Source organism: Dreissena polymorpha, chromosome 3, assembly GCF_020536995.1.
Source record: "Dreissena polymorpha isolate Duluth1 chromosome 3, UMN_Dpol_1.0, whole genome shotgun sequence".
In the NCBI taxonomy this organism is placed as follows: domain Eukaryota; kingdom Metazoa; phylum Mollusca; class Bivalvia; order Myida; family Dreissenidae; genus Dreissena; species Dreissena polymorpha.
In genome coordinates, this window is record NC_068357.1 from 53017594 (window position 1) to 53043889 (window position 26296).

Here is a 26296-nt window from a genome sequence, read left to right on the forward strand (position 1 = left end):
TCAGTATGTCAGTCTGTCCGTCTGTCCGAAAAAAACTTTAACACTGGCCATAACTTTTGCAATATTGAAAATAGCAACTTGATATTTGGCATGCATGTGTATCTCATGAAGCTGCACATTTTGAGTGGTAGAAGTTCAAGGTCAAGGTCATCCTTCAAGGTCAAAGGTAAAAAAAATAAAAAATAAATATATATTTCAAAGCGGCGCAGTAGGGGGCATTGTTTTTCTGACGAACACATCTCTTGTTTTTTTTCAAAAATGATGTTTTCCAATATTTGTACATGTTTCATAGTTAATTTTCATGGATGAATTCAATTATCAATTTATGTTGTACATACCAATGTGTGCACAGTGCATGTTCAGTTAATAAGCTTTAAAGACATGCATGATATTATGTAAAAGTGATTCAACAGATATACTTATGCTGGACATTGAGCTTAAAATGCATAATTATATGAGCAATAATTGTTTCATTTTCGACACATTTTGGCTTGAAAGTCGATTTTCTAATTTAACAGTTTCATTAGACATGTATTTCAATATTAGTTTTCTATACAATTACTTGAATTTCCTTTTTATGTCCCCCACCACTATAGTGGGGGACATATTGTTTTTGCCCTGTCTGTAGGTTGGTTTGTGCGTTTGTTTGCTCCAACTTTAACATTTGCCATAACTTTTGCAATATTGAAGATAGCAACTTCATATTTGGCATGCATGTGTATCTCATGGAGCTGCACATTTTGAGTGGTGAAAAATCAAGGTCAAGGTCATCCTTCAAGGTCAAAGGTCAAATATATGTGTCAAAATCGCTCATTTAATGTACACTTTTGAAATATTGAAGATAGCAACTTGATATTTGGCATGCATGTGTATCTCATGGAGCTGCACATTTTAAGTGGTGAAAGGTCAAGGTCATCCTTCAAGGTCAAAGGTCAAATATATGGGGACATAGTGTTTCACAAACACATCGCTTGTTATTGATACATTTAGAAGAATACCACTGTAACCTATTCTGAAAAATAAGGGAGCAAAAACACTTGAATTGCACGTTATAACTTAATAATGCTAAACTTAAATATGGTACGATGATGCCATTTTGCTTGGTATTTCTGTTTCTTATGTTATGGATGATAAAGAAGCTTTTGTAAGACCTTAAATATTTGCCAACCATTAATAATGAAATTGTTAAAAAAAAGGGTAAGTGTGACTTCATTCAGATTATTTGTGCTGTTCCTTGTACATAGAAATTGTGTACATAATCTCTTTATGAAATGTGCAATGTTGTAAATACTTTGTAAATTATATTGAGAAGTAGATCTACGGGAATATTATCTTAATCATCCCATTGCCAAAACGCATTGTCTGAAATAGCTGCAGCACAAATTGTCAAGTTTCGCAATTTAGTTATTATTTCTGAGTTATTGCTTTGTTTAAAACAACATATAAAAGCTTCTCTGCACATTCCTGGTTCATTTTGCATTTAAGAAAACTTACATAATAGTTATCTGCAAGTGCTAAAGTGCTTACTGTCAAGGTTGCAGGATTTAGTTGTTTATGGAGTTGTTGCCCTTTATTTAAAATTCCATATGAGCCGTGCTCTGTGAAAAGGGGGTTTAATGCATTTGCGTAGTGTCATCGTTGATTTTTGCATTGAAGAGACTTTCTTTAAACGAAAAATATCATAACAGCAGTAATCGTCGTCCCTAATTAGCCGGAGTGCACTGCACAAGCTAATCTGGTAGTCACTTTACGCACACGCATTTAAACCCCTTTTTGACAGAGCTCAGTCCATATTACAGCTTCTTTGCGCAACTCTTCCACCAGATTGCATTCATCTTTTAGTTAATCTTTTACAGAAATGTTTTCTGCAAGTGCTTCTTTTCATATTGTTAGGTTTTGGGAATGTCATAGTTTTTAAGAGGTTATGTCCCTTTGTTTACAATCGTATATTAAAGCATCTGCGGGCATTACATTGCCTCCTTCATTTTGCATGCAATTTTCATCAAACTTTTACAGAATAGTTATCTGCAAGTGCTAAAGTGCATATTGTCAGGGTGTCATGAAAAAGGTATTTTTTAAGTAGTTATGCCTCTGTGTTTACAAGTATATATAAAAGCTTCTGTGCTTATTTCCTCCTACATTTTTGTGTGATTTTTATCAAACTTTTGTAGAATAATAAAAATGACCTATTTAAGATTCTCTGGACATCTTTTCCTATAATTGGCATGTGATTTTTTAAGGTTTTAACAGCATAATTATCTGAAAGTCATACAGGATATATTGTCAAGGTTTTTCAATTTCATCACTTGCAAGAAATTGTTGCTCTTTGTTTAAAATAATATGAGAGCTTATGTGCACATCTTCAACATTTATATCTCTCTCTTTTTATACATGCTACAGTGCTTGCAGTCAAGGTTTCACGATTAAGTGTTTCTCTAAATGAGTTATTGCCTTAGTTAAAAATATCATATAGAAGCTTTTGTGCCCAATGTCTAGGATTGCACAATTATTTAAATTAAATTAATAACTTAACTGTTGAAAACCTGTTTTCGTGTTGTTGCCATGTTCCTTGTGTTTCAATGCACTGGCATGTAATATCTTTTGAAAGAATATAAGTATTTTAATAAAAATGCAATTTCATGATAATATGAACATAAATCGTACAGATATATTAGGTATTGTTCTTGCAAGTACTTTGCATGACCACATGAGCAAAGCTCCAAACATAGATATAACGAGTTATGCTTTTCTTTGTGTAAATATAATGTTCAAATTTGTAATAAATGTGTCAAACAACTGAGTTTGTCCTCCTTTGCTTTATTTTTTTGGGGTTTAAAATTTGCAAATGTCTGCATTCGGTCAGGTCTATGCAGTTTTCAAATTATTAATAACAGTTCAATTTGTGTCTGACCTGACAATATATCCGTTGCACAACAAAGATTGGTGGTGGAAATTGACTCGTACTTGAATCCAGTTGCATGTCTGGCAGTGCGTTTTTTGTATGTCAGAGGCTTTAAAATTTTAAGTTTAATGGACAACTGTGAAAGAAATTGAGTTGAATCTTCGTAAACAGCATTGAGGGGAAGTGCAGTGTGTAAAAAGTATAACTTTTCTGAGTTATGGCCCTTTGTTGAAGACGAAATTAGCAGTGGATTGATAAAGCAGCATGCAGGGTGTATATCAGAAACATAAATAAAAAATAATTCTTATGAACATTCTTAGATTGACTGGAAAACTTTGACAATATGGACTGCAAATAGAAATTGTTTTCATCTTTTTGTTTAAATGCAGCAGCCTCTGTTTATGGTCTTGTAGGTTTTATGTACACATAGCAGTATTCAGTGTTTAAACGTGTGTATATCATAAATTCTCACTGCATTTTCTACAAACAAACCTAGTTCTGCATGGAACACATAAAGTAAAACACTGACAGATATTTTATGAACATTTATTTGTATTTTCTTTTCCAGACAGAAATAAGCAAATGCTTTGAAATTTCACAAATAGTTCTGGTTATTTATCAAACAAAAGCATATGAAAATTGACAAATATCCAATACTGATCAAATTAATACTAGTTACATCCCAGTGAAACTTGTTTCATATTGGTTTATTTCTGAGTCATACATGATCAATATAACACATATCACCAAACTGAAGTAAGTTTTCACAATATTGCTCAATGTACAAACTCGACATTAGCAGCACAAAATACTTTGGCTTACTGGTACATTTATGCTGTGTCACAAGGTTTTTGTAAGTTGAAACTCTCATGACTTGATATGCCTTCAATTACAATCATTATAACATTCAACTTTAAATGTTAAATAATTAATTTATAATATATGTATAAAAACCCAACCACCTTTGACTTCGACCTACATATAACTAACTTAATTGTCCCCCTCAATTCAGTTGTTTGCAAAATTATGATAATCCGTATAAATTATCATCAAAACATGCACATGTTAATAAGTAACGATTTGATTTTAAATCAGACATTCTAGTGCATTATTATTAAAGGAAACACTTCAATGAAACATACTAATAAACAAGATGTGTATGTGAAACATTGACCTTTGCCCTTTAAAGGATGACCTTGACCTTTCACCACTCAAAATGTGCAGCTCCATGAGATACACATGCTTGCCAAATATGAAGCTGCTATCTTCAATATTGCAAAAGTTATGGCAAATGTTAAAGTTTAACGATTTTCACCCATATATTTGACCTTGAAGGATGACCTTGACCTTTCACCACTCAAAATGTTCAGCTCCATGAGATACACATGCATGCAAAATATGAAGTGGCTATCTTCAATATTGCAAAAATTATGGCAAATATTAAAGTTTGACGCAAGCCAACAAAACTAACCAACAGATAGGGCAAAAACATGTCCCCCAGTATATACTGGGGGACATAAATTTAGAATTGTTGTTTTGTGAAACGACACAGCTGTAAAAATAAATGTATACAAGACGCAGTATATAGACCCAAAAGTTTTGAGAATATAAAGCAGCATATCATGTCTTTATTGCCCTGTTTGCAACATAATAGTTCACATAAAAGTATATTAGTTTTAACATAACTTGTTCGAGATGCATTATTTTGTGCAATGACATGAATTTTTCATACATGATAATAAACCTGATAGTCAGGTATAAATCTATGGAAGTAGATTTATTGCAAGTCCATACCATTATCATTTAACTAAACATCTCAACAATAAGTTACAAAATTCCTCTGGTTTGATGGCACATTCACATTTATATTTCATTTAAAGGGATCTTTTCACGCTTTGGTAAATTGACAAAATTGAAAAAAGTTGTTTCAGATTCGCAAATTTTCGTTTTAGTTATGATATTTGTGAGGAAACAGTAATACTGAACATTTACCATGGTCTAATAGAGCCATTATATGCATCTTTTGACGATTTTAAAACCTAAAAATTATAAAGCGTTGCAACACGAAACGATTGAATAATTTGGAGAGTTCTGTTTTTGTCGTTAAATTTTGTGAAACTACGAAGATTGCTTATATAAGGTATAAAATACGTTCAGCATGTGTACTCAGCGGAATAGCTCAGTAGGCTAAAGCGTTTTTACTTCAGGACTCTGGCAGGACTCCAGGGGTCACTGGTTCGAAATCTGGTCCGGGCAATGTTCTTTTCCTTTTTTTAATTTTATTCTTGATTTTTTACTGGAGCTTTTACGATCCAATGTTTACATTTATCGATATAAAGCATTTAATGAATAAGTTAAAAAATGCCAAAATCTGTGAAAAGGCCCCTTTAATGGCTTAGAACTATTCAAGTAATCCGTGCAAAGTTGCTTATTATTTAAGTGTTCATCTTTTGTGGACATAAAGTATTAAGTCGTTCATACTTCTGAAAATCATCACTGAACAAGTAATTTCTTTAAGCAATTTGGCCAAGAAAGACTTTGAGAAATAGTTCAGTTCACAGGAAAACAAATCTTATGCTATAGAAGTTTCCATTCAGAGGCTGTAAATGACAGCCTCACCTATATCAATACGAGTCGCGTTCTGAGAAAACTTAATGCATGTGCGTCAAGTGTCGTCCCAGATTAGCCTGTGCAGTCCGCACAGGCTAATCAGGGACGACACTTTCCGCTTAAACTAGATTTTCGGTAAAAAGGGACTTCCTTTAAACGAAAAATACCATTTAAAGTGTCGTCCCTGCAGACTGCACAGGCTAATCTGGGACTATACTGTACGCACATGCATTATGCCCAGTTTTCTCAGAACGCGACTCCTATTATCAAAATCAAGATATCGCAATACCCTTAATAAATTAGGATTGAGATCAAGACATGGATCAGAGTTAAGTATCCTCCTGTTCCAAAAGCAAACAAACCAGATCTATAGTTAGCTAACATTGTAACTTCAAGTGTAAATGGTGCCTTTTATCACAGATCTAACTAATATAACGACATGATGTATACACAGGATGACCCGTAAAGCCTAGACATGTAAACATGTATAAGCTTATTTCCAACGGGGTCTCTGGATTTTGTTAAACATGTCTTATAAGTGACTATAAATATATAGTTTGTTTCAGTTCTTAAGATAAAAAGGACATGATCTTTAAATTATTTTTTTTACATATTAAAAAAGTGAGACTTTCAAACGTTGACATGATAATACACAGACTCATACAAATTAGCATAAAAATAAGCAATTTCATAAAATAAAACAAATCTAAAAGTAAAAATACATGGAATTCTCGTCTTCCTTCATTTCATTTAATAGATGTTTCTTAACAAGTTTCTTAAAAGTAAATTTCGATTTGATGGACTCTATATTATCAGGTAATGAATTCCAATCCTTTAGTATACCATTGTAGTAAAATGAAGAACTAGTAAAGCCATCACATTGAGGTACATAAAAATTTAATCTTGATCTATTCCCATATTGATGGACATCTGTATAGTTGACAAAATTGTCTTTCATATAGCTCGGGCATTTATTGTAGAAAATCTTAAGGATATGGTTAAGTCCAAGTTGCTTGTATCTTTGCTCAATGTTCAATAAACCAAGATCTTCAAAATTCGATACACCAAGTGATGTTCTACTATGGGAATTGTTAATAAAATGACCCATTTTATTTTGGACTATTTGTAGCTTGTGCTTGAGCTGTTTTGTGAGCCTACAATACCACGAAGAGGATGCATAATCTAAATGGCATTGTATTAAAGAATTACATAAACTTATTCTAAGACTTTTATTTAAGAAAGCACTTTGTCTATATAAAAATTTAAGTCTAGAGTTAACCTTGACGATATTATTTACAATAGAAGTACCAGACAAATCAGCATCCAAAATCGAACCAAGTTATTTTACATGCGACTGAGAATTTATAACATGATCATTACATTGTATATTAAAATTGTCCACCTTAGTGAGTTTACGTTTCGAACCAAAAAGAATACACTCTGTTTTGCCTAGATGGAGGGATAGCTTATTGTCTATTAACCACTTACTACAGGACTCGAGCTCTTTGCCTAAAACTTGACTAATGGTACTAGGATCTTTATGTGAGTACAAAATTGCACTATCATCACCATAGAGTATTAGTTTACAATTGGATGATATACTTGTTTTCATATCATTAATGTAGGTCAAAAACAAGAGGACCCAGTATACTCCCTTGGGGGACTCCACACACAACCAGTTTGAACACCGATTTAGCGGCGTTAACACGCACAGACTGCGTCCTATCAGTTAGGTACGAGCGAAACCACTCCACAGACTCCACTCCAATGGCACGAAGCTTTTGACACAGTTTGTCATGATCTACAGTGTCGAAGGCCTTCTGTAGATCCAACATAATCATACCATATCTATTAAGTCTTACAAAAAAAAGGACCATTCAATTACGCTATAATATGAAGCTAATGATAAACTCTTTGAATTATACTACTTATAATTTAAAAAGCAAAACTAGAAGTGGTTGGGTACTTAAGAACCCTAAGAATAACATTAAGCAGCTACTCGATAGGAGAATGGGAAAATAGTGTCAGTTGGTGTTAGTGATGATTTTGGTTGTATGGTTTCATCCCATACAAGCTGGGACAACTGTTTAACTGTCCTGAAAAAACTGTTTGATTATCTTAATTAATACCCTTAAGCCTTCAAGCAAAAACTAGAAGCAAAGATTCTAGTGATATGGAATGGACACCAAAATGTTATGGACAGATGGAGGGATAAAAGGCATGCATATTACCCTCTAACCAGCTTTAACATGGCAAAAATACTATATTTAAAATCCTTCCAAAGCATGTTTTGTTACAATTGCACCCATGGACTGTTGCTTAATGTAATAAAAATTATCTGTAATTTACTCAAATATTTCTGTGAAAGAGACCATTTATTGAAGTAGGCAACTGCCTGAAATCTATCACACTTAAATTCAAATATTTTCCATGTATTGGAAAGAGTAGAGCGTTGGATAAATGATGGATTTCATATTCAACAGTAAAAGGTTATTACCTGTAATGCACAACTCTTTACACAGGACAGAATGTAACTAATGAGTAAATGCCAACGAAACATACACACACAAAAGTTTGAAAAATCATCGTACAATTTAACAAGTGCGCTTGGCCAACTAAGCCGCTAATTCAATCAAGAATATTTTTACCAAAATATAACAATTTTGTCATTTTCCCCCACAAAATGTAGATTTTTTAGTTAAAATATATCCTCATTAGGATTATATGGGATCAGAATCAAGCCTGAATAGTCATTAAGTGTATGTAGCAATGTACAGAGCATTTACAGGACATATAAATTTCAATCAAGAGTCTACCGAGACATTTCTCAGAGTTTTTCAAATGCATTAAAAATCCCTCACAAAGTCTGGATGTTTTGCACTTTATTATACATAATCAAAATATGTCAACAAATGGACAGAACTTAAACATAGTACATCAAAGCACAATATATCAAAACTGCTAGCTAAATACAACAGCACATGAAGAATCGCTTACAAACATGAGATTGAATGAGCCACGTTCGGAGAAAACTGGGCTTAATGCAAGTGCATAAAGTGTCATCCCAGATTAGCCTGTGCAGTCCGCACAGGCTAATCAGGGACGACACTTTCCGCTTTTATGGTATTTTTAGTTTCAAGGAAGTCCCTGTTTCCCAAAAATCAGGTTTAGGCAAAAGTGTCATCCCTGGTTAGCCTGTGTGGACTGCACAGGCTAATCTGGGATGACACTTTACGCACATGCATTAAGCCTAGTTTTCTCAGAACATGGCTCGAATAAAACAACACATATCTTGGTTCTTATGGTACATTAATCACACTTAAAACATGAGACACATTAAGGTGAACGTGTGAACATTTTAATGGTTATCAAACAGCATTGTACCCAAAATATGGAAAGCAAAGTAATCTGTAACAACTACAAAAATAAACAGACAACAATCATGAAAAAGTCTGTACAAAACTAAAGCGCTACGACATGAACAGAGATGAAAAAATCTGCTCAAAAACTAAACCTCTTTAAAAGAACATAGAGCAACAAAGTAATATAGCTACATTTGTAGCTACAAATAAGTATTTACAAACTGGTATGAATTGAACAGTATTGGAAAAAAATGCAGATCATCTTTCATAAGTAACACCTGCCTTACTTACATCAAAAGTTCTTCAATCTAAAACCTAGCACCAGTCTACCAGAATTACACTAGTATAAGCACATTCCTGTACCTGTTGATGCAGACTGTTCAAAGACTACATAGAAACACTCACTTTAACAATCAAAACACAAAGACATGCACTGCAATACAAGAATGATTCTACAGAGTCGCTGTCTTCCAGTGAAAGGCTTCAACGCCCAAGCAACACATGATGGCAATCAAAACAAGTGAAACAAAAAAATTAATTCATTAATTAATTCAGAACACACATACGTGTTAATTGTGTCTTGCCTGCCGTTGATTAGATGCGTTTGGCTGATTTGTGGTGTCATCACCATCACTCTCAGTGCCACTTGACTCGTGACTGTCGCTGGCATAGCGGTTGTCAACGTCCGGCCCGCGGGCGTTTTCCCGAGCCGCCATCTGAATAATCTCGTCATCATCTTCGTCATCGCTAGTTTGCAGCACATTGACATTACTCAAGTTGACAAGCGCTCCAGTATCAGAATATATCATATACTGCTCGTCGTAATCCTCGAAATTATCGTCGTAAAAATTCTCATTGTCCGAATTTTCTCGATCACTACCGCTTTCTGAATCCTGATCCTCATCTTCGTCATAATATCCGTTCACCTCGATATCATCGCTACTTCCTAGCCCGTGTATCAATGCCGGATCACTGTTAACAGTTGACATCTCCCCATTCTCCTGTATCAGACTGTTCTCCATGATCAGACGTTGGTTTGAGCTCGGACCCACCTGATCATCGTAATGTTCTATGTCAACCGCCTCTGCGTCCTCTTCAGCGTCCCCTTCTTCATTATCTTCCTCTTCGTTCACATCGTCTACAGCCTCGCCGAGGCGACGGGCGATGCTCTTATATCGCGATTCTCGCAGGACGCCTTTTGCCCGCAAGGTCTTGGGATGGTCAGGCCCCAGGATCTCCTCGCTGACCCTTGCCCACTTCTTGAAGTACTCGTAGGCCTTGTTGTAGTTGTTGTTGTCCTCGTACACAATACCGATATTGATGTACAGGCGCGAGGTGAGGATGTGGTACTCCCCATACATCTGCATAGCCAGGTCCATGGCATCATTATACAACTGAAATACCAAACGGGCACAGCATGTATTCTATTTTACACTTTCTTCTTAAACTCAAGTTGATCTATTCAAAATTTACATACATATTCTCACACTTTTTTTGCATTTTATTTTATTTTATTCATTCGGAATTTGGCAAAATCATTAACATTCATAAGCATGAAATTTCATGGTTATAAAAAACAACAAAATACAATATAGAGGACCCTAAAATTTGTGGATCTCCTTTTTTCACTTTTTTCTTTTTTCAAGAAATGTGTTGCCTATTGCAGTAATCTTTTAGTAACGTGTTAAAGTAAAAAAAGTTTGCTGCACTGCAGAAAGAGTTCCAAGTCAACAAAGAAAAAAAAAATTCAATTAAAAAAGTAAAAATCTTTGACACTTAAAAAAGGGTTTGTACAACAATACAATATACCAAAATAACAGCAGAAGATTAAAACTTAAAAAACTAAATTTATTATTTTTTAAATCTTCATTACCATTTAGTTACACAAATATGGAAACCAGAGCTCTAGATAAGGGCCGTAAATACGGCTTTTTCATGAAGGTTTACGCATTTATTTTTAAAAACTTGACGTACAATTACGACTTTAATATCCCTTTTACGCATTTACCAAACAAATCTGGCCGTACCGATACGTCCGCACGGCGTGATTTGTTGGTCTCTAACCTAACGGCACTTTTCGTTAATTTAAATTACCGAAAAGTTGTAGACTGGGTTCCGGTATTATTGTCTATTATGTCGCGTGATTTCAGGTAACTCGTAAACCCGCAAAAAACAATATGTCTGCGGGCAAGGAAAGGCCGGCTAAACCGAAAGCGGTTCAAAAAAACACTTTGTTGTCATATAATCATAAATGGCTACAAACGGTCGTCTAACCATCCTGACATTCAGAAAAAGACATTGTCGCCCAGATATTCAACGATTTGATTGCACCGGTGGCTAAAAACGTTAAAAAAAACACGATGGGAAACGGATCCAAACAAAAACTGTGGAAGATTGGAAAACCAAATATGATTGGCTTGTCACCGAGAAAATAGAAGACGTTTTACGGTTAAATTGAAAATTTGCTATGCCAACTTTGACAGTTAACTGCTAAAGCAATGATTTTTTTTAGATGAGACAGTGAAATTAGTGTTTATTTACTAAGCTTACTATTTGCCAAGTTGGCTTGTGTTTTCTTGTCAAGAAAAATTAAGAAATAGTATTTAGTCACGAGTTTTAATGTGTAGTTGTATTTGCATCATAATTCAGAATGGAAAACCTAATAAAGTAACTGTTTAAGAAGCTTACTATATTTATTGCTGCAAATGTTTCTGTAAAGTCGGTTATACACCCTTCAATATCCAATAATACTGGTAGTACAGTACTACCTGTATTTTTGGATATGGTAGTACAGGTACTAATTGATTTTCAGTGTTACTCCTTTTCTTTCTGTCAGTGGCATTACCGTTACTAATTTCACAAATCCTTATCTGGAGCTCTGGAAACAGAAACAGACAGCTAACTTTGTCTTAATGCAATAGTTGTATTCAAAGAAAAAGTCCTCTACTGGTATTTTCTTTAATCTAACTCAGTACTTTTTATAAGAAAGATCAGACATAAGTCAGACCACAAAACATATTGAGATCTAAATACTCGCTAGAATTCTAGTAAATCTAAAGAAAGACATCAGCAACGGACATGAGGCTCTGTTACCGCACAATCAGGAATGGCATTGCGCAATCAAGAATGGCATTGTGCAATCAAGAATGGCATTGTGCAATCAAGAATGGCATTGCACAATCAAGAATAGCATTGCAGTATCAAGAATGGCATTGCAATATCAAGAATGACACTGCGCAATTGAGAATGACATTGCGCAATCATGACTGGTATTGCGCAAACAAGGCTGGCATTACGCCAACCAACACCTACCTTCAACTGTTCCATACAGCCCCTTGGGGCCAGCACTCCCTTTGTCATCAACGCCTCCGCATAGTGGCCATCATCATTCAGCTGCAGCAGAAGGACATATGTCAGAAGGTTTGAACACATATTAGTTTATTCTACCCATTTTTTTAGCTCGATTACACTGAAAGCTATGGGCTTAACAAGACACCCAGAGTTCATTTCTGCGGAAGAAGAACTTCTAAAGTGTCTCTTCAAAAATATTATTAAGTCTCCATAAGCAAGGGTCAACAGTGAAATAAAATCTAAGTTGACATTGGGACATAAGGTGTCATTTTTCACCAAAAGTTTGATAAAAATTGACGCACAACTTCATACAATAAAGAACAATGTTAGCAAGCTGAAGAGTTCCTGTTAAAAAGTAAAGGAAAAGTTTTGCGGACAAATTTACGTCTAATTTTACTTGAACAAGTTCAACGACTTTGCCAACGTGTCAACCAAAGATCAATCTCGCGAAGTTTCATTTAAATCCGCCTCACGTTTCAGGAAGAGAAGTGGTAAGCGAAAAAGTTCATGGACAGGTGCGCACACGCTCAGACAACAATTAGCTCAGGTGAACCAAAAATGCCTACTCACCTCCTGGAAAATCTTGATGGCCTTGTCGATGTACTTGTTGCCCTCGGCAAGGGCGTCTGCCTGTGAGAGTTCTGGGCCCCCACCGCATGCCTGCCAGCTCTCCATGTTGAACGCCAGCTTCATCAGGCTCATACCCAGCTTGGACTAGATACATTGTGTAAAAGTATCAACAACCTCAGTCATTTATTCTTATATTCGAATATGAATTCAATGTCTACATTTCAAATCAATGTACTGTACAAGAGTACAGCAAGCCTCCCCATGTAAAACTTTTTTAAACTTTAATACTGATAAATTTAAGTACAAAAAGGCACTAACCTAATATGCATGTACATGTATGACAAACCAAGTACTAAACATTCTAGTGGAAATGACTGCCACTTTGTTAATTTGTAGAACTAATAATTTTCCCTTGATGGCTTATTAAGACCTTTAACAATGCGTTTTCTGGTTAGAACCAGTACCTGGTTACATGAGAGGAAATATATAGAGCATTTCAGAACTGGGTATTGTGCCTGGAGCCTCCCGATCTTTAAATGGAAAATATAGCCACTAGGCCATCACGACCCATTACTATTTTGAACACATGTGGTAATTAACACAGCCCTAACATTTACAACATGAACATCAGCCCAACAATCATTAAGCAACAGTATTGGATGCCACATACTCTATGATAAGCCCCTGGCAGGGTCCTTCTTATTGCAATTGATTTCCGGCCATAGTGAATTGTTTTACGGAGATCTGGAAGTTGACTGGGCGACACAAAGTCATTCAGCTTCAGTTTCTGAAAATATATATTGCAACTAGAACTTGCCACAACACACATATTGTAATAAACAATATTGAAACAGCCTTAAACTCCATGGGAGAAAAAATCTAAGCAAGTACACAAGACCAAGCAGTTATGACCACCTAATCAGCTCATTACCTCATCATAGATCTCTGCCATGAGCGCGTAAAGCTCCACCATGCGGTGAGCCCGAGCCCCCAGTTCCTTCTCCTCTATCTTCAGTGCAGTCTTCAGCAACTCCAGCGCCTCATGGTACTTGCCCGCCTGGATCCTGAAGAAGATATGTACGAGTTATGGGAAAACTGGAATTAATGCATTGGCGAAGTGTTTTCCAACATTAGCCTGTGCTGTCCGCATCAGGGACAACACTTTCCCCCTTAACTGGATTTTCGAAAAGAAGAAACCTCCTTTAAATGGAAAATTCCATTAAAACAGTCAAGTGTCATCCCTATGCCGTGGCTATTTTGGGATGACACTTAATGCAAATGCATTAAACCCAGTTTTCCCCCACTGAGTGATGCGTCTGCCTATAAAGTTTCAAGTGGATACTTCATAAAATTGGCAAGTTGTGGCCTGCATAATATATCATAAGGCTGGACCGACAAACTTATTCAAGTACACCCAGCAAAACCAGTTTGTCACAATGTGGGACAGACCGGAATACATACTATCACAATAAACATATAAGAATATGCAACAAGAGACGTGTGCATCAGAAACACAATTCCCCCCCTACTGCGCCGCTTTAAAATAAAATTTCTTTTCATCATTTGGCAGGTATAGAAATCATCTCCCTTTAAAGCTTATTACTTCCCTTGGATTTTGTCCAATCCAACCGGGGAGGGGGGGGAGTCTGTAGACAGTCAAAATAAAAAATGACATCACTGACAACCAAGAAATGATAATTATATCATTAAACAAAAAAAAACTTTGACAAATCAATCATTTGAGTTATAAATAATCAAAATAAAAAATCTGTACGGTAACTGTGAAAAAAACTTAAATTCTTGGTAAGGAAATATATAATCTGAGATTTATAATTATATAAATTACTTCCCTTGAAAATAATTGTCGCTAACAAATCTCTATTTTTAGTACCAAATAATTAAAAGCCACTAGCGTGACTGTAGACTGACCACTCAAAATGTGCAGCTCCATGAGATACACATGCATGCCAAATATCAAGTTGCTATGTTCAATATTGAATAATTATCTCCCTTTAAAGCTTATAACTTCCCTTGGATTTGTATTTTTGACCTTAGACCTTGAAGGATGACCTTGACCTTTTACCACGATGTGTTTGTCAGAAACACAATGCCGCCTACAGCGCCGCTTTGATTTATTTAACAAAAAAATATAATTTGGCAGGTCAGATAATTATGTCCATTTAAAGCTTATAACTTCCCTTGGATTTGTTTTTTCGACACTGTGACCTAGTTTTTGACCCGGCATGACCCATAATTGAACTTGACCTAGATATTGTCTAGATACAACTTCTGACCAAGTTTCGTAAAGATCGGATGAAAACTATTTGAATTAGAGAGCGGACATGAAAAGTGTGACAGACTGACAGACAGACGGACAGTTCCAAAACTATTTACCCCCCTTTCCTCGAAAAGGGGCATAAAAAGATAGACCATTAACTTAAAGCAGGAGTTTGTTGTTTTACACCACACTGCATGGGTATTATGACCACTAGTGCCGGTCTATCTCATAATGCACAACAAAGAAATTTTATGGACACAAATATGTACTTTGACCAAACCCATATAAGATTATGCATCAACCAAAAGTGTCAACTAAGACCTGGACTTTTAAGCGAGACATGGTTGTCGAACGGACATCTTTTGTTGATATGACAATAATCTGTGCCAATTTATTTTGAAATCCCATCATACAAAACAAAGTTATGGGCTGGACAGGATTATGTGCTTTCACTACATCCATTATAAGCACTGTGCCAATATGTAAACATGAAGCAAGCAAAATGGTTGCTGCACAGAACACTTCATCTTGACATGATAAGCATTTGTGCTAATTAATTTATAATTCCCATAATGCATGACCAAGCTTTAAACTGGACATGAAATGTCCAACACAAATAAACACAACAAAAATACGGTCAAACACACATGGCCAGGGTAACATTATCAGGTTGCAGAATCATGTGACATTGTGGGGTTCCCAATTAAACGTTAATGGATGTAAATACATTAGAATTACACAGTTCTTGTTAAAAAAATCCCTGTGTACTGCACGTTTATGCTTCACGCAACGTTAAAGTTTGTCATCGATTTTAGATGTATTCAAGGATTCATTCTTAAACCTTAAGATATCGACACCATCTGCAAGAGAAACTGTCTTTCATGCACTTAAGATTTTTGCAAATGTATTTCCATAACTCGAAATATTAAAAAAATTAAGTTCTTAAAGTTGTGTTTACATTCTGTCCAGCACGTGTGTAAACCCCGTTGATTCTGCAACCCGATTATATGTCCTTTATATAATACTTTAAATCAAACATTACATATTTAATTTAATGAAGTATAACCTACACAACTCTGCAGACTTTCTCGTAGCGTATGGAGACGGCTTCCTCGTTAACATTTTCATCTTCTTCAAACACAGTTAGAGCGCTCTCATAATTGGAGATCATGTCGCTAGCACTGCCCACCTGCAAACAATTCATTGACATTATTTTTAATTCATTGCAAACATTTCCTTTGGTAATTAACACTAAATGGTGTGGTATATACAAGCACATGCTTTTTACAAATAGAGTGATATCCAATTCATTAGGTATATTGTCAATGTGTATATTTTTTTAGTACCGATATCTTAATTTTCGGACACAACAACATTTTAAAATGTCTTAAACTTACATAAGTTATAGTAATAAGGCAAATTTCTATGGGAAAGATTGGAAAGCTGAACCTGTCTGGTGACATTTACTTATAATATTCTAATTCTCAGGAATTTCTTTAGTCCAACGTGTGTAATTAAGGTCTTTATGCACAGCCTTTACATGTGTCAATGAATATTTGCCCATTTTATGGTGACAAGGAAGAAAATATTGCTATCATATACTATGTTTCTCAGACATATTAGCCATTAAGTGCCCTGTTCCGTATTCACAAAGCTTCCTAGGTAAGACTTAAGCTACAATATCAAGAAAATCTTTGACAGGCAAATTTGTAGTAACAGCACTGTCCTAAAGTAGCATCATCCGTATGAAGATGTGCCAAATATCACCTTCATATGTCTGGATATAACAATGGACTTCAATTTTTGTGTAAGCCCGAGTAGATTTAATTCTATTTAAACATCCAGAACAAAATTTGTCATGATTAGTATCTCCATAGATGAAAAACTTATGGCCCTTACACTCTGCACCGCCTCATCTTGCTCCCTATCATTTAAGGCCTTTCCCCAACCCGGGTAATTTCCCGTTTGTTAGGTGCTAACCTTTCTCCAGAAAATGAGCAGGTAAGAGCTGTACTCCTCGTTGTACAGGACGTCAAACACGCGCCAGTCACACAGCGCCGCCGCCAGGCGGGTTTTGTCCTCCAGGCACATCAGCTGATGCGGGTACTCCTGCAAGCAACAAACATGGCTTAACCCTTTGCATGCTGGGAAATTTGTCGTCTGCTAAAATGTTGTCTGCTGAATTTCTAAAATAAGCATTTTCTTTGATTTTTTTCAAAGAATACTATCAGAATAGCAAATAGTTTGGATCCTGATGAGACGCCACGTTCTGTGGCATCTCATCTGGATCCAAACTGTTTGCAAAGGCCTTCAAAATTCGGTTCCAGCACTGAAAGAGTTAAGCATGTGCATAGGTGTCTTCCAAGATAAGCCATAATTTGACACAACTGTCTAAAGTATTATTGACCCCCCCCCCCCCCCTTCCTAGTGCTGGTTCCATATTATCTTTTATAAGTAGAAGCTAACAAGTTTTTGATACAATCTCTTAAGAACCCATTTAATCCAATGCCTGTACCTCCACGTATCTATCCATGTGCTCATGTGACTGTTCTTCAAAGAAGTCAGCCAGTTTCTTGTGCCACCAGTCGGCCGCTGTTGGAACATCCTCCTCTTCCTCTATGTTCTCATCAACCACTGCAACCTTCTTCTGGAAATACCTGCCAATAAAATGTTGACACTCATCAACTATCAATTTTGTTTCTTGATTAGTACATTTATTTTATCATATTGCAATTAAAGGCTAATACAATCTCGCAACTCTGTTTTATGGGAAAACTAGTAAAGATCCACACCTAAAACCCATCTTTTGAAAATAACGATAATGCATACATATGAGCAGTTATATATTAACTATGATAACTTTTTTCCTGTTTTCATCCACAATGGCAATATTCTACTGAACATACTTGTGTCACAAATGACGCTAGTTTAATAGTTTATTTGTTAAAATTTTTATTTCAGCTTGCTTGCATGGAAATTCTTTGGTTTATATAGAAACTCTCTCAAGTCAGTTACTTGGGAAGAATCAGTACTTGGTGTCTGAAAAATAAGTGGGATTTGAACCCAGGGCCACTTGGTAGCAAGACTAACATCATATCCATGTCACATACTTAGAAGCCTCTGCATCTTTGAGACTTTGTAAACTCAGAAAAACAAAGCGCTCAACATGCTGCAATTTTTATCTATTGAATATGTTATAATTGCTCTCATTCATCACTTGCACTTTGCCTTGTTTAAATAAGTCCTTTTTTAAGTAAAATAAAATTGATAATTGAAGAACAGATATAAATCATGTACCCATTTAACTTTAGGTTAACTTAAAATACCATTGATATATCCCTTTATCACAAGAAAAACCTAGTTCTCTCCACCACAACTTTAGATGATATACCCTTGATATACCTCTTTATCTTCAAGGGAAATACTGTTGATAATTCTTTGAGGGCAAACATCATTGATATGCCCCTTTAACAAATAAGCCACATTCTGGGAAAACTGGGTTTAATGCATATGCATCAAAAAACATCCCAGATAAGCCTATGCAGTCTGCACAGGCTAATGAGGGACGACACTTTTTGCTTCATGTGGAATTTGTTGTTTAAATTAAGTTTAAAAAGCAGAAAAATTTGTCCCTGATTGGCTTATGTTGACTGCACTAGCTTATATGGGACGACACTTTACACACAAGCATTTAGCCCACTTTTTCCAAAACACAGCCCACATTTGATGTTATTTTGCTTCACCGTACCTCTGCCTAACGGCGTTGCTCACAGTGCGGTGGTAGATATCCATGCGTCCCAGGCAGCTGTCCCCATAGGGTCGGATGTACGGCTGGAGGGTCTTGAACACGCGCGACCACTTGGCCTCCGACAGAACGGTGCTACTGGACTTGGTCTCCTTCTCGGATGTCTCCTTTTCATCTGTCAACAATGAGGACATTGAAGCTTACTGGTGTAAAAGTTGATATCTTATAACACCCAATATTTCACACTGACTCAAACAACCTCTTTTTAATCATTTTCATAGAAAATTGTTTAACCATTGTGATCATTTTAAAATTTTAAAGTGTTCTTTTTTTCCTGACACTTGGTCCCTGAAAGGTTCACCTGAGTTTCAGTTACACAAATAGTCCCAGACAAGACCTAGTGACCTCATTTTTGACCTTCCTCAGCTCAGATTTGAACTTACACATTTTGACCAAGTCATTAAAAAGTGGTCTGTTAAGTGGAAACAAGGTTTTTCTAAGATCCAAGATGGTGATCTAGTTTTTGACACATGTAACCCAGATTCAAACTCAGCCTACATGTTGTCAAGATAAACATTCATGCCATATTTCATCAAGATTGAGTCATAAATACAGACTCTAGAGTGGTACCATGGTTTTTCTAATATCTGCCTTAGTGACCAACTTTTTTGACACACCAGACCCAGATTTGAACTTCACTAATAAATTGTCAAGATATACATTCTGACCATGTTTCATCAAGACTGAAAGACAAATCAAGCCTCTATAGTGTTTTCAAGCAAAACGTTGGTTTTCTGAAAATTTGAGCTGGTGACTTAGTTTTTGGACCCAGATAACCCAGAAACAAACTCTACAAGTTCCAAATACTGACAAAGTTTCATCATCAAGATAGGATGAACAAGAGATGTGTTTGTCAGAAACACAATGCCCCCTACTGCGCCCTATGATTTATTTATTTTTGTTTTTGATTCTATATCTTTAAAAAATATTACTTCTCTTGTAAAAATGATCTGTACCTGCCCAAAGATACATAGAAATTATCTCCCTTTAAAGCTTGTTACTTCCTTGGATTTGTTTTTTTGACCTTTGACCTTGAAGGATGACCTTGAACTTTCACCACTCAAAATGTTCAGCTCTAGAGATGTACATGTATGCCAAATATAAAGTTGCTATCTTCAATATTGCAAAAGTTATGGCCAATGTTAAAGTTTTGGGACGGAAGGAGGGACAGAAAGACAGACAGACAGACGGACAGTTCAACTGCTATATGCCACCCTACCGGGGTGAAACCCACTACATGTGACACTGAACAAAGAGGAACCACAAAAGCTCTTCATGAGCATAACCTGCTCAGATGTGTGTTTAATACACATGTATAAAGAACATATCTTCACAAATTTATTGGCTAAGTTATTAGAACTTCCCTTTCTTCTACTGCTCAGGTAACTATGATGTTATTACTGCATGTAGCCCTAGGATTAAAATTTGAGAAGTCACAGCCTAGACATATCACCATTGTAATCAAAGTTACCATTGTCTCGAGCCCTCACCAATCCATCACAATCAACAAGAGGCATCAGTTTGTCCTAGCTCAAAAGGTGATATCAAAGTGCGTTAAATGGATCATATTACAGTCTTATCTTAACACTACTGACAGATGATGGAATGTCTAATCAAAGTCACAAAATCATGATGATCAAGTTAGTGTGACTTAAAGTAGACACTTGAACATTTGTCAAATAACATCCCATCGACATCATCGTTGTTACCAAAGGTACTGTTAAGGTACATGCAAAGACCCATGGTCTCACCTTTCTCATCGAAAGCCCCAGGAGGCATGAGTTGATCCTCGTCGGCCAGGAGACGTCTCAGTTCCGACTCGTCAAGCCCTGCAGCCGAGGCCTCGAGTAGACAGAGAGTGGCCACCAGGAGGAGACCTCCGGAGTCTGACTCAAACCTCTTCAATACCTCCTCAAGAAGACTGGAAACATACAATTAAGCCGAGTTCAGGGAAAACAGGGCTTAAAAAGGCGTCCCTTTCCGCTCTGATTTATTTTTGGTGTAAAGGAAGTCTCTTCTTTTCAAAAGTCTACTTTCAGCGGAAAGTGTTCCAGACTGCAGTCTACTTTCAGCGGAAAGTGTTCCAGACTGCAGTCTACTTTCAGCGGAAAGTGTTCCAGACTGCACAGTCTAATCTGGGAAGACAACATTCCCTTACATTAAACATGTTTCCCCAGATCCAGCCTCATATTCAAGAGTGTAAAATGTAAATGAAGAGGTGGGGGGCAATAATAGACCATTTTCGAATGGGATGTGAATTATGTCCAGTACAAACTAGAGCTTTGTCACAGACGTGACGTATACCCCCACATGCTGCAAATTGACACAGAATATTTTGCATGCTGTCTTCACAAAACAAGAGAAGCTAATTTAAGGCGAATTTTAGCTCTGCGTTTTGGAGAAAACCCGAGGTATTGTCATAGCCAGCTCGTCGTGTCGTCCGATGCCGGCGTCGTGCTTAAACCTTAACATTTGCTATAAAATCAAAGTGCTTTCACCAACAACTTTGAAACTTTATATGTGGATGCACCTTGATGAGTTATACACGCCACACCCACTTTGGGGTCACAAGGTCAAAGGTCAAGGTCTTCTCTAAACAAGAGGGCCATGATGGCCCTGAATCGCTCACCTGACTCATTAAAGGGGCCTTTTCACAGATTTTGACATTTTTTAACTTATTCATTAAATGCTTTATATTGATAAATGTAAACATTGGGTCGTAAAAGCTCCAGTAAAAAATCAAGAAAAAAAATAAAAAAAGGAAAAGAACATGGCCCGGGGGAGGTTTCGAACCAGTGACCCCTGGAGTCCTGCCAGAGTCCTAAAGTAAAAACGCTCTAGCCTACTGAGCTATTCCGCCGAGTACACATTCTTGACGTATTTTATACATTATATAAGCAATCTTCGTAGTTTCACAAAATTTAACGACAAAAACAAAACTCTCCAAATTATTCAATCGTTTCGCGTTGCAACGCTTTATAATTTTTAGGTTTTAAAATCTTCAAAAGATGCATATAATGGCTATATTAGAGCATGGTTAATGTTCAGTATTACTGTTTCCTCACAAATATCATAACTAAAACGAAAAATTACGAATCTGAAACAACTTTTTCAATTTTGTCAATTTACCAAAGCGTGAAAAGATCCCTTTAAGATCAGATGAAAACTATGACCTCTATTGTCTACACAATGTTTTTCTATGATTTGACCTAGTGACCTAGTTCCTGACTCTAGATGACCCAAATACAATCTCAATCCAGATTTCATCAAGATAAACATTCTGACCACAGTTCATAAATATTGGATGAAAACTGTGACCTCTATTGTCAACACAAGGTTTTTCTATTTATTTGACCTAGAATTTTACCCCAGATGACCCAAATACAATCCCACCCAGATTTCATCAAGAATTCTGAGCAAATTTCATAAAGGTTGGATGAAAACTGTGATCTCTTATGTCTACACAAGGTTTTTCTATTATTTGACCTAGTGACCTAGTTTTTTACCCCAGATGACCCAAATAAAATCCCAACCCAGATTTCATCAAGATAAACATTCTGACCAAATTTCATAAAGATTGGATGAAAACTGTGACCTCTTTGTCTACAGAAGGTTGTTCTATTATTTGACCTAGTGACCTTGTTTTTGACTCCAGATGACCCAAATACAATCCCTAACCGGATTTCATCAAGATAAACATTTTGACCAAATTTCATCAAGATTGGATGCAAACTGTGACCTCTACTGTCTACACAAACAAATTGTTGACGGACAGACGCACTGACACACGCAGGTACGCACAACGGACGCCGGACATCACACGATCACATAAGCTCACCGTGTCACTTCATGACAGGTGACCTAAAAATATGTGTCGGAGATAAACATGAACAGTTGTGGTTAAAATCCCATAGAAACAAGGGCTGTTTGTAAAACATGCATGCCCCCCTATATGGGCTATAAGTTGTAGTAGCAGCCATTGTGTGAATACGTTTTTTTGTCACTGTGAATGGTGGTGGTGGTGGTGGTGGTGTAGTAGTAGTAGTAGTAGTAGTAGTAGTAGTAGTAGTAGTAGTAGTAGTAGTAATAGTAGAGTAGTGGTAAAAGTAGTAGTAGTAGTGGCAGTAGTAGTAGAAGTAGTAATAGTGGTGGTGGTGGTGGTGGTGATGGTGGTGGTGGTAGTAGTAGTAGTACTAGTAGTAGTAGTACTAGTAGTAGTAGTAGAAGTAGTAGTAGTAGTAGTAGTAGTAGTAGTAGTAGTAGTAGTAGTAGTAGTAGTGGTAGTAGTAGTAGAAGTAGAAGTAGTAGTAGTAGTAGAAGTAGTAGTAGTAGTAGTAGTAGTATTAGTAGTAGTAGTAGTAGTAGTAGTAGTAGTAGTAGCAGTAGCAGTAGCAGTAGCAGTAGCAGAAGCAGTAGCAGCATTACAAGACCAATACTTAAGAATGATCAAATGGGAAAAGGTAACCTAGCACTGGCAGTAAATATGGGGCTCATTTACAGGTCAGATTTGGAATCTCTGCTGTAAAATGAGATTTCGAATGAATTAAAGGGAGGCAAATCTGTAATAAAAAGAACATGCATAAACCGTAGTTGTTTCCCTTGTTTGAACCATGCTAAATCCTTACAAGTTTGGAAAGAATTGGATGAAAAATTTGGACTTTATTGCATAAACACCATTTTCTCAATTCAAGGGGAGGTAATTCTGTACTTCATGGACCAATAATGCTCATTTTTTGTAGGTTTCGTGTCCTCATTGATATAAAGACACTGTGCAAATTTGAAAAGGATCGGACAAAAAATGTGGAAGATTTTGAAAGTTTTCACAAAATAGGCAAAAACGAATAAACATGCAAAGTTCAACGAGCTCCTGCGGCCATGTTTTTTGACGAATCAAAATTCTTTGAACAACTTTTTCAGGGGAGCCTTCAATGGTCATCCCTGTGAAATTTTTTGAAAATCTGATGAGCGGTTTCTGACAAGAAGATTTTTTAAGGTTTTTACCTTACATGGTCATGGCGGCCATCTTGGTTATGTGATCAATTTTTTTTTAACAATTCTTTTGTCCCATGACCTAGGGATGCTCCACATGAAATTTAGTTGAAATTGGCTCAATGGTTTAGTAGAAGAAGATGTTTACAAATTGTTTACAGACAGACAGACAGACGGACGGACGGACGCCTGACGGTGAGTGATCACAATAGCTCACCCCGAGCTATCGCTCAGGTGAGCTAAAAAAACTCTAAAAAAATAAATAAAATCTGACATGCTTTCAATTATTCAAAACTGCACCCATAGCCAAGCGTGGCACGCGTTATGCTGTGCTCTTGTTAAGAATGATTATGCCATTATCATTTATGGCCATTTTGACCTTTGAACTCTTGAATGCTTTCGCATGACAGACCGTCCAATGACTGTGAACAAAATTAATGTACAGTCATTTTAAAATCTAACAATGAATGACAAAGTTATGGCCCGGACAAGCTCATTTATGACCATTTTTGACTTGAACCCCAAGTGTGACCTTGACCTTGGAGATATTGACGTAATTCTTTTGCATGACACACCATCCAGTGATTGTGAACAAATGTACCGAGTAATTTTAAAATCTCACAATGAATGACATAGTTATGGCCCGGAAAAGATCATTTATGGCCATTGTTAACCTTTTAACTAAAAAAGTGACCTTGATGTTGCAGATATTGACGTAATTCTTTTGCATGACACATCATACAATAATGGTGAACAAATGTGCCAAATGATTATAAAATCTCACAATGAACGACATAGTTATGGCCCAGACAAGCTCATTTATGGCCATTTTTGACATTTGAACTCAAAGTGTTACCTTGACCTAGAAGATAACGATGTAATTCTTTCGTACGACACACCGTCCAATTATGGTAAACAGAAGTGCCAAATGATTTTACAATCTCGCTATGAACGACATAGTTATGGTCCGGACAAGCTCATTTATGGCCATTTTTGACCTTTGAACTTTAAGCGTTACCTTGACCTTGGAGATATCGTAGTAATTCTTTCGCATGACACGCCGCCCAATGATGGTGAACAAATGTGCCAAATGATCTTTAAGTCTCAAAATAAATGACAAAGTTATGGCTCGGATAAGCTCATTTATGGGTATTTTGACCTTTGAACTTCAAGTGTGACCTTGGAGATATTGATGTAATTCTTTCGCATGACACTGTCCATGATGGTAAACAAATGTACCAAGTCATTTCAAAATCTAACGATAAATAACTTAGTTATGGTAGCAACAAACTTTCGGCTTTAAACGCACTAAGTGACCCTGTGACCTAGTTTTTGACCCGGCATGATCCATTTTCAAACTTGACCTAAACATCATCTAGATACAACTTCTGACCAAGTTTGGTGGAGATCGGATGAAATTTTCGGGACTGACCAACCAACAAAGTGACTCCTATATAGCCCCTATTACCAATGGTAATGGGGGTACCTATTAACAATGGAAATGGGGGTATAATAACTTCCAAAATATGATGTAATTTGCTCCATAAACATGTACTATTCAGTGCTACTGCTTTGCCTGTTGCTTAGTTAGGTACATATAACTAAAGAGTAATGGTATCTCTGCAGGGTAAAAAGCATGTCTTGCATAACTACACTTCATCGTAATTTATTATGGCCCTCTTCGAAGAAGAGGGGGTATATTGCTTTGCTCATGTCGGTCGGTCGGTCTGTCGGTCGGTCTGTCTGTCGGTCAGTCTGTCGGTCTGTCCACCAGGTGGTTGTCAGATGATAACTCAAGAACGCTTGGGCCTAGGATCATGAAACTTCATAGGTACATTGATCATGACTTGCAGATGACCCCTATTTTGAGGTCACTAGGTCAAAGGTCAAGGTGACCCGAAATAGTAAAATGGTTTCCGGATGATAACTCAAGAACGCATACGCCTAGGATAATGAAACTTCATGGGTAGATTGATCATGACTCGCAGATGACCCCTATTGATTTTGAGGTCACTAGGTCAAAGGTCAAGGTCACGGTGACCCGAAATAGTAAAATGTTTTCCGGATGATAACTCAAGAATGCATACGCCTAGGATCATGAAACTTCATGGGTAGATTGATCATGACTCGCAGATGACCCCTATTGATTTTGAGGTCACTAGGTCAAAGGTCAATGTCACGGTGACCCGAAATAGTAAAATGGTTTTCAGATGATAATTCAAGAACGCATATGCCTAGGATCATGAAACTTCATAGGTAGATTGATCATGACTCGCAGATGACCTCTATTGATTTTGAGGTCACTAGGTCAAAGGTCAATGTCACGGTGACCCGAAATAGTAAAATGGTTTTCGGATGATAATTCAAGAACGCATATGCCTAGGATCATGAAACTTCATAGGTAGATTGATCATGACTCGCAGATGACC

General features: G+C 36.6%; 1 protein-coding gene across 2 annotated transcripts in view; it reads right to left on the reverse strand.

The window, feature by feature from the left end:
- Positions 1-8379: 8379 nt before the first annotated feature.
- LOC127874162 (TPR repeat-containing protein DDB_G0287407-like) overlaps positions 8380-26296 on the reverse strand; it is a 76290-nt gene continuing 58373 nt past the window's right edge. For both annotated transcript variants that reach the window (XM_052418353.1, XM_052418354.1), the window contains exons 14-23: positions 20630-20799; positions 18822-18993; positions 17589-17730; positions 17054-17182; positions 16144-16262; positions 13727-13859; positions 13466-13582; positions 12796-12939; positions 12187-12267; positions 8380-10268 (exon numbers count right to left, since the gene is read on the reverse strand). In XM_052418353.1, coding sequence (XP_052274313.1) covers positions 9444-10268; positions 12187-12267; positions 12796-12939; positions 13466-13582; positions 13727-13859; positions 16144-16262; positions 17054-17182; positions 17589-17730; positions 18822-18993; positions 20630-20799 — 2032 coding nt within the window. In that variant the 3' untranslated portion in view covers positions 8380-9443. The remainder of the gene's footprint in view (positions 10269-12186; positions 12268-12795; positions 12940-13465; positions 13583-13726; positions 13860-16143; positions 16263-17053; positions 17183-17588; positions 17731-18821; positions 18994-20629; positions 20800-26296) is intronic.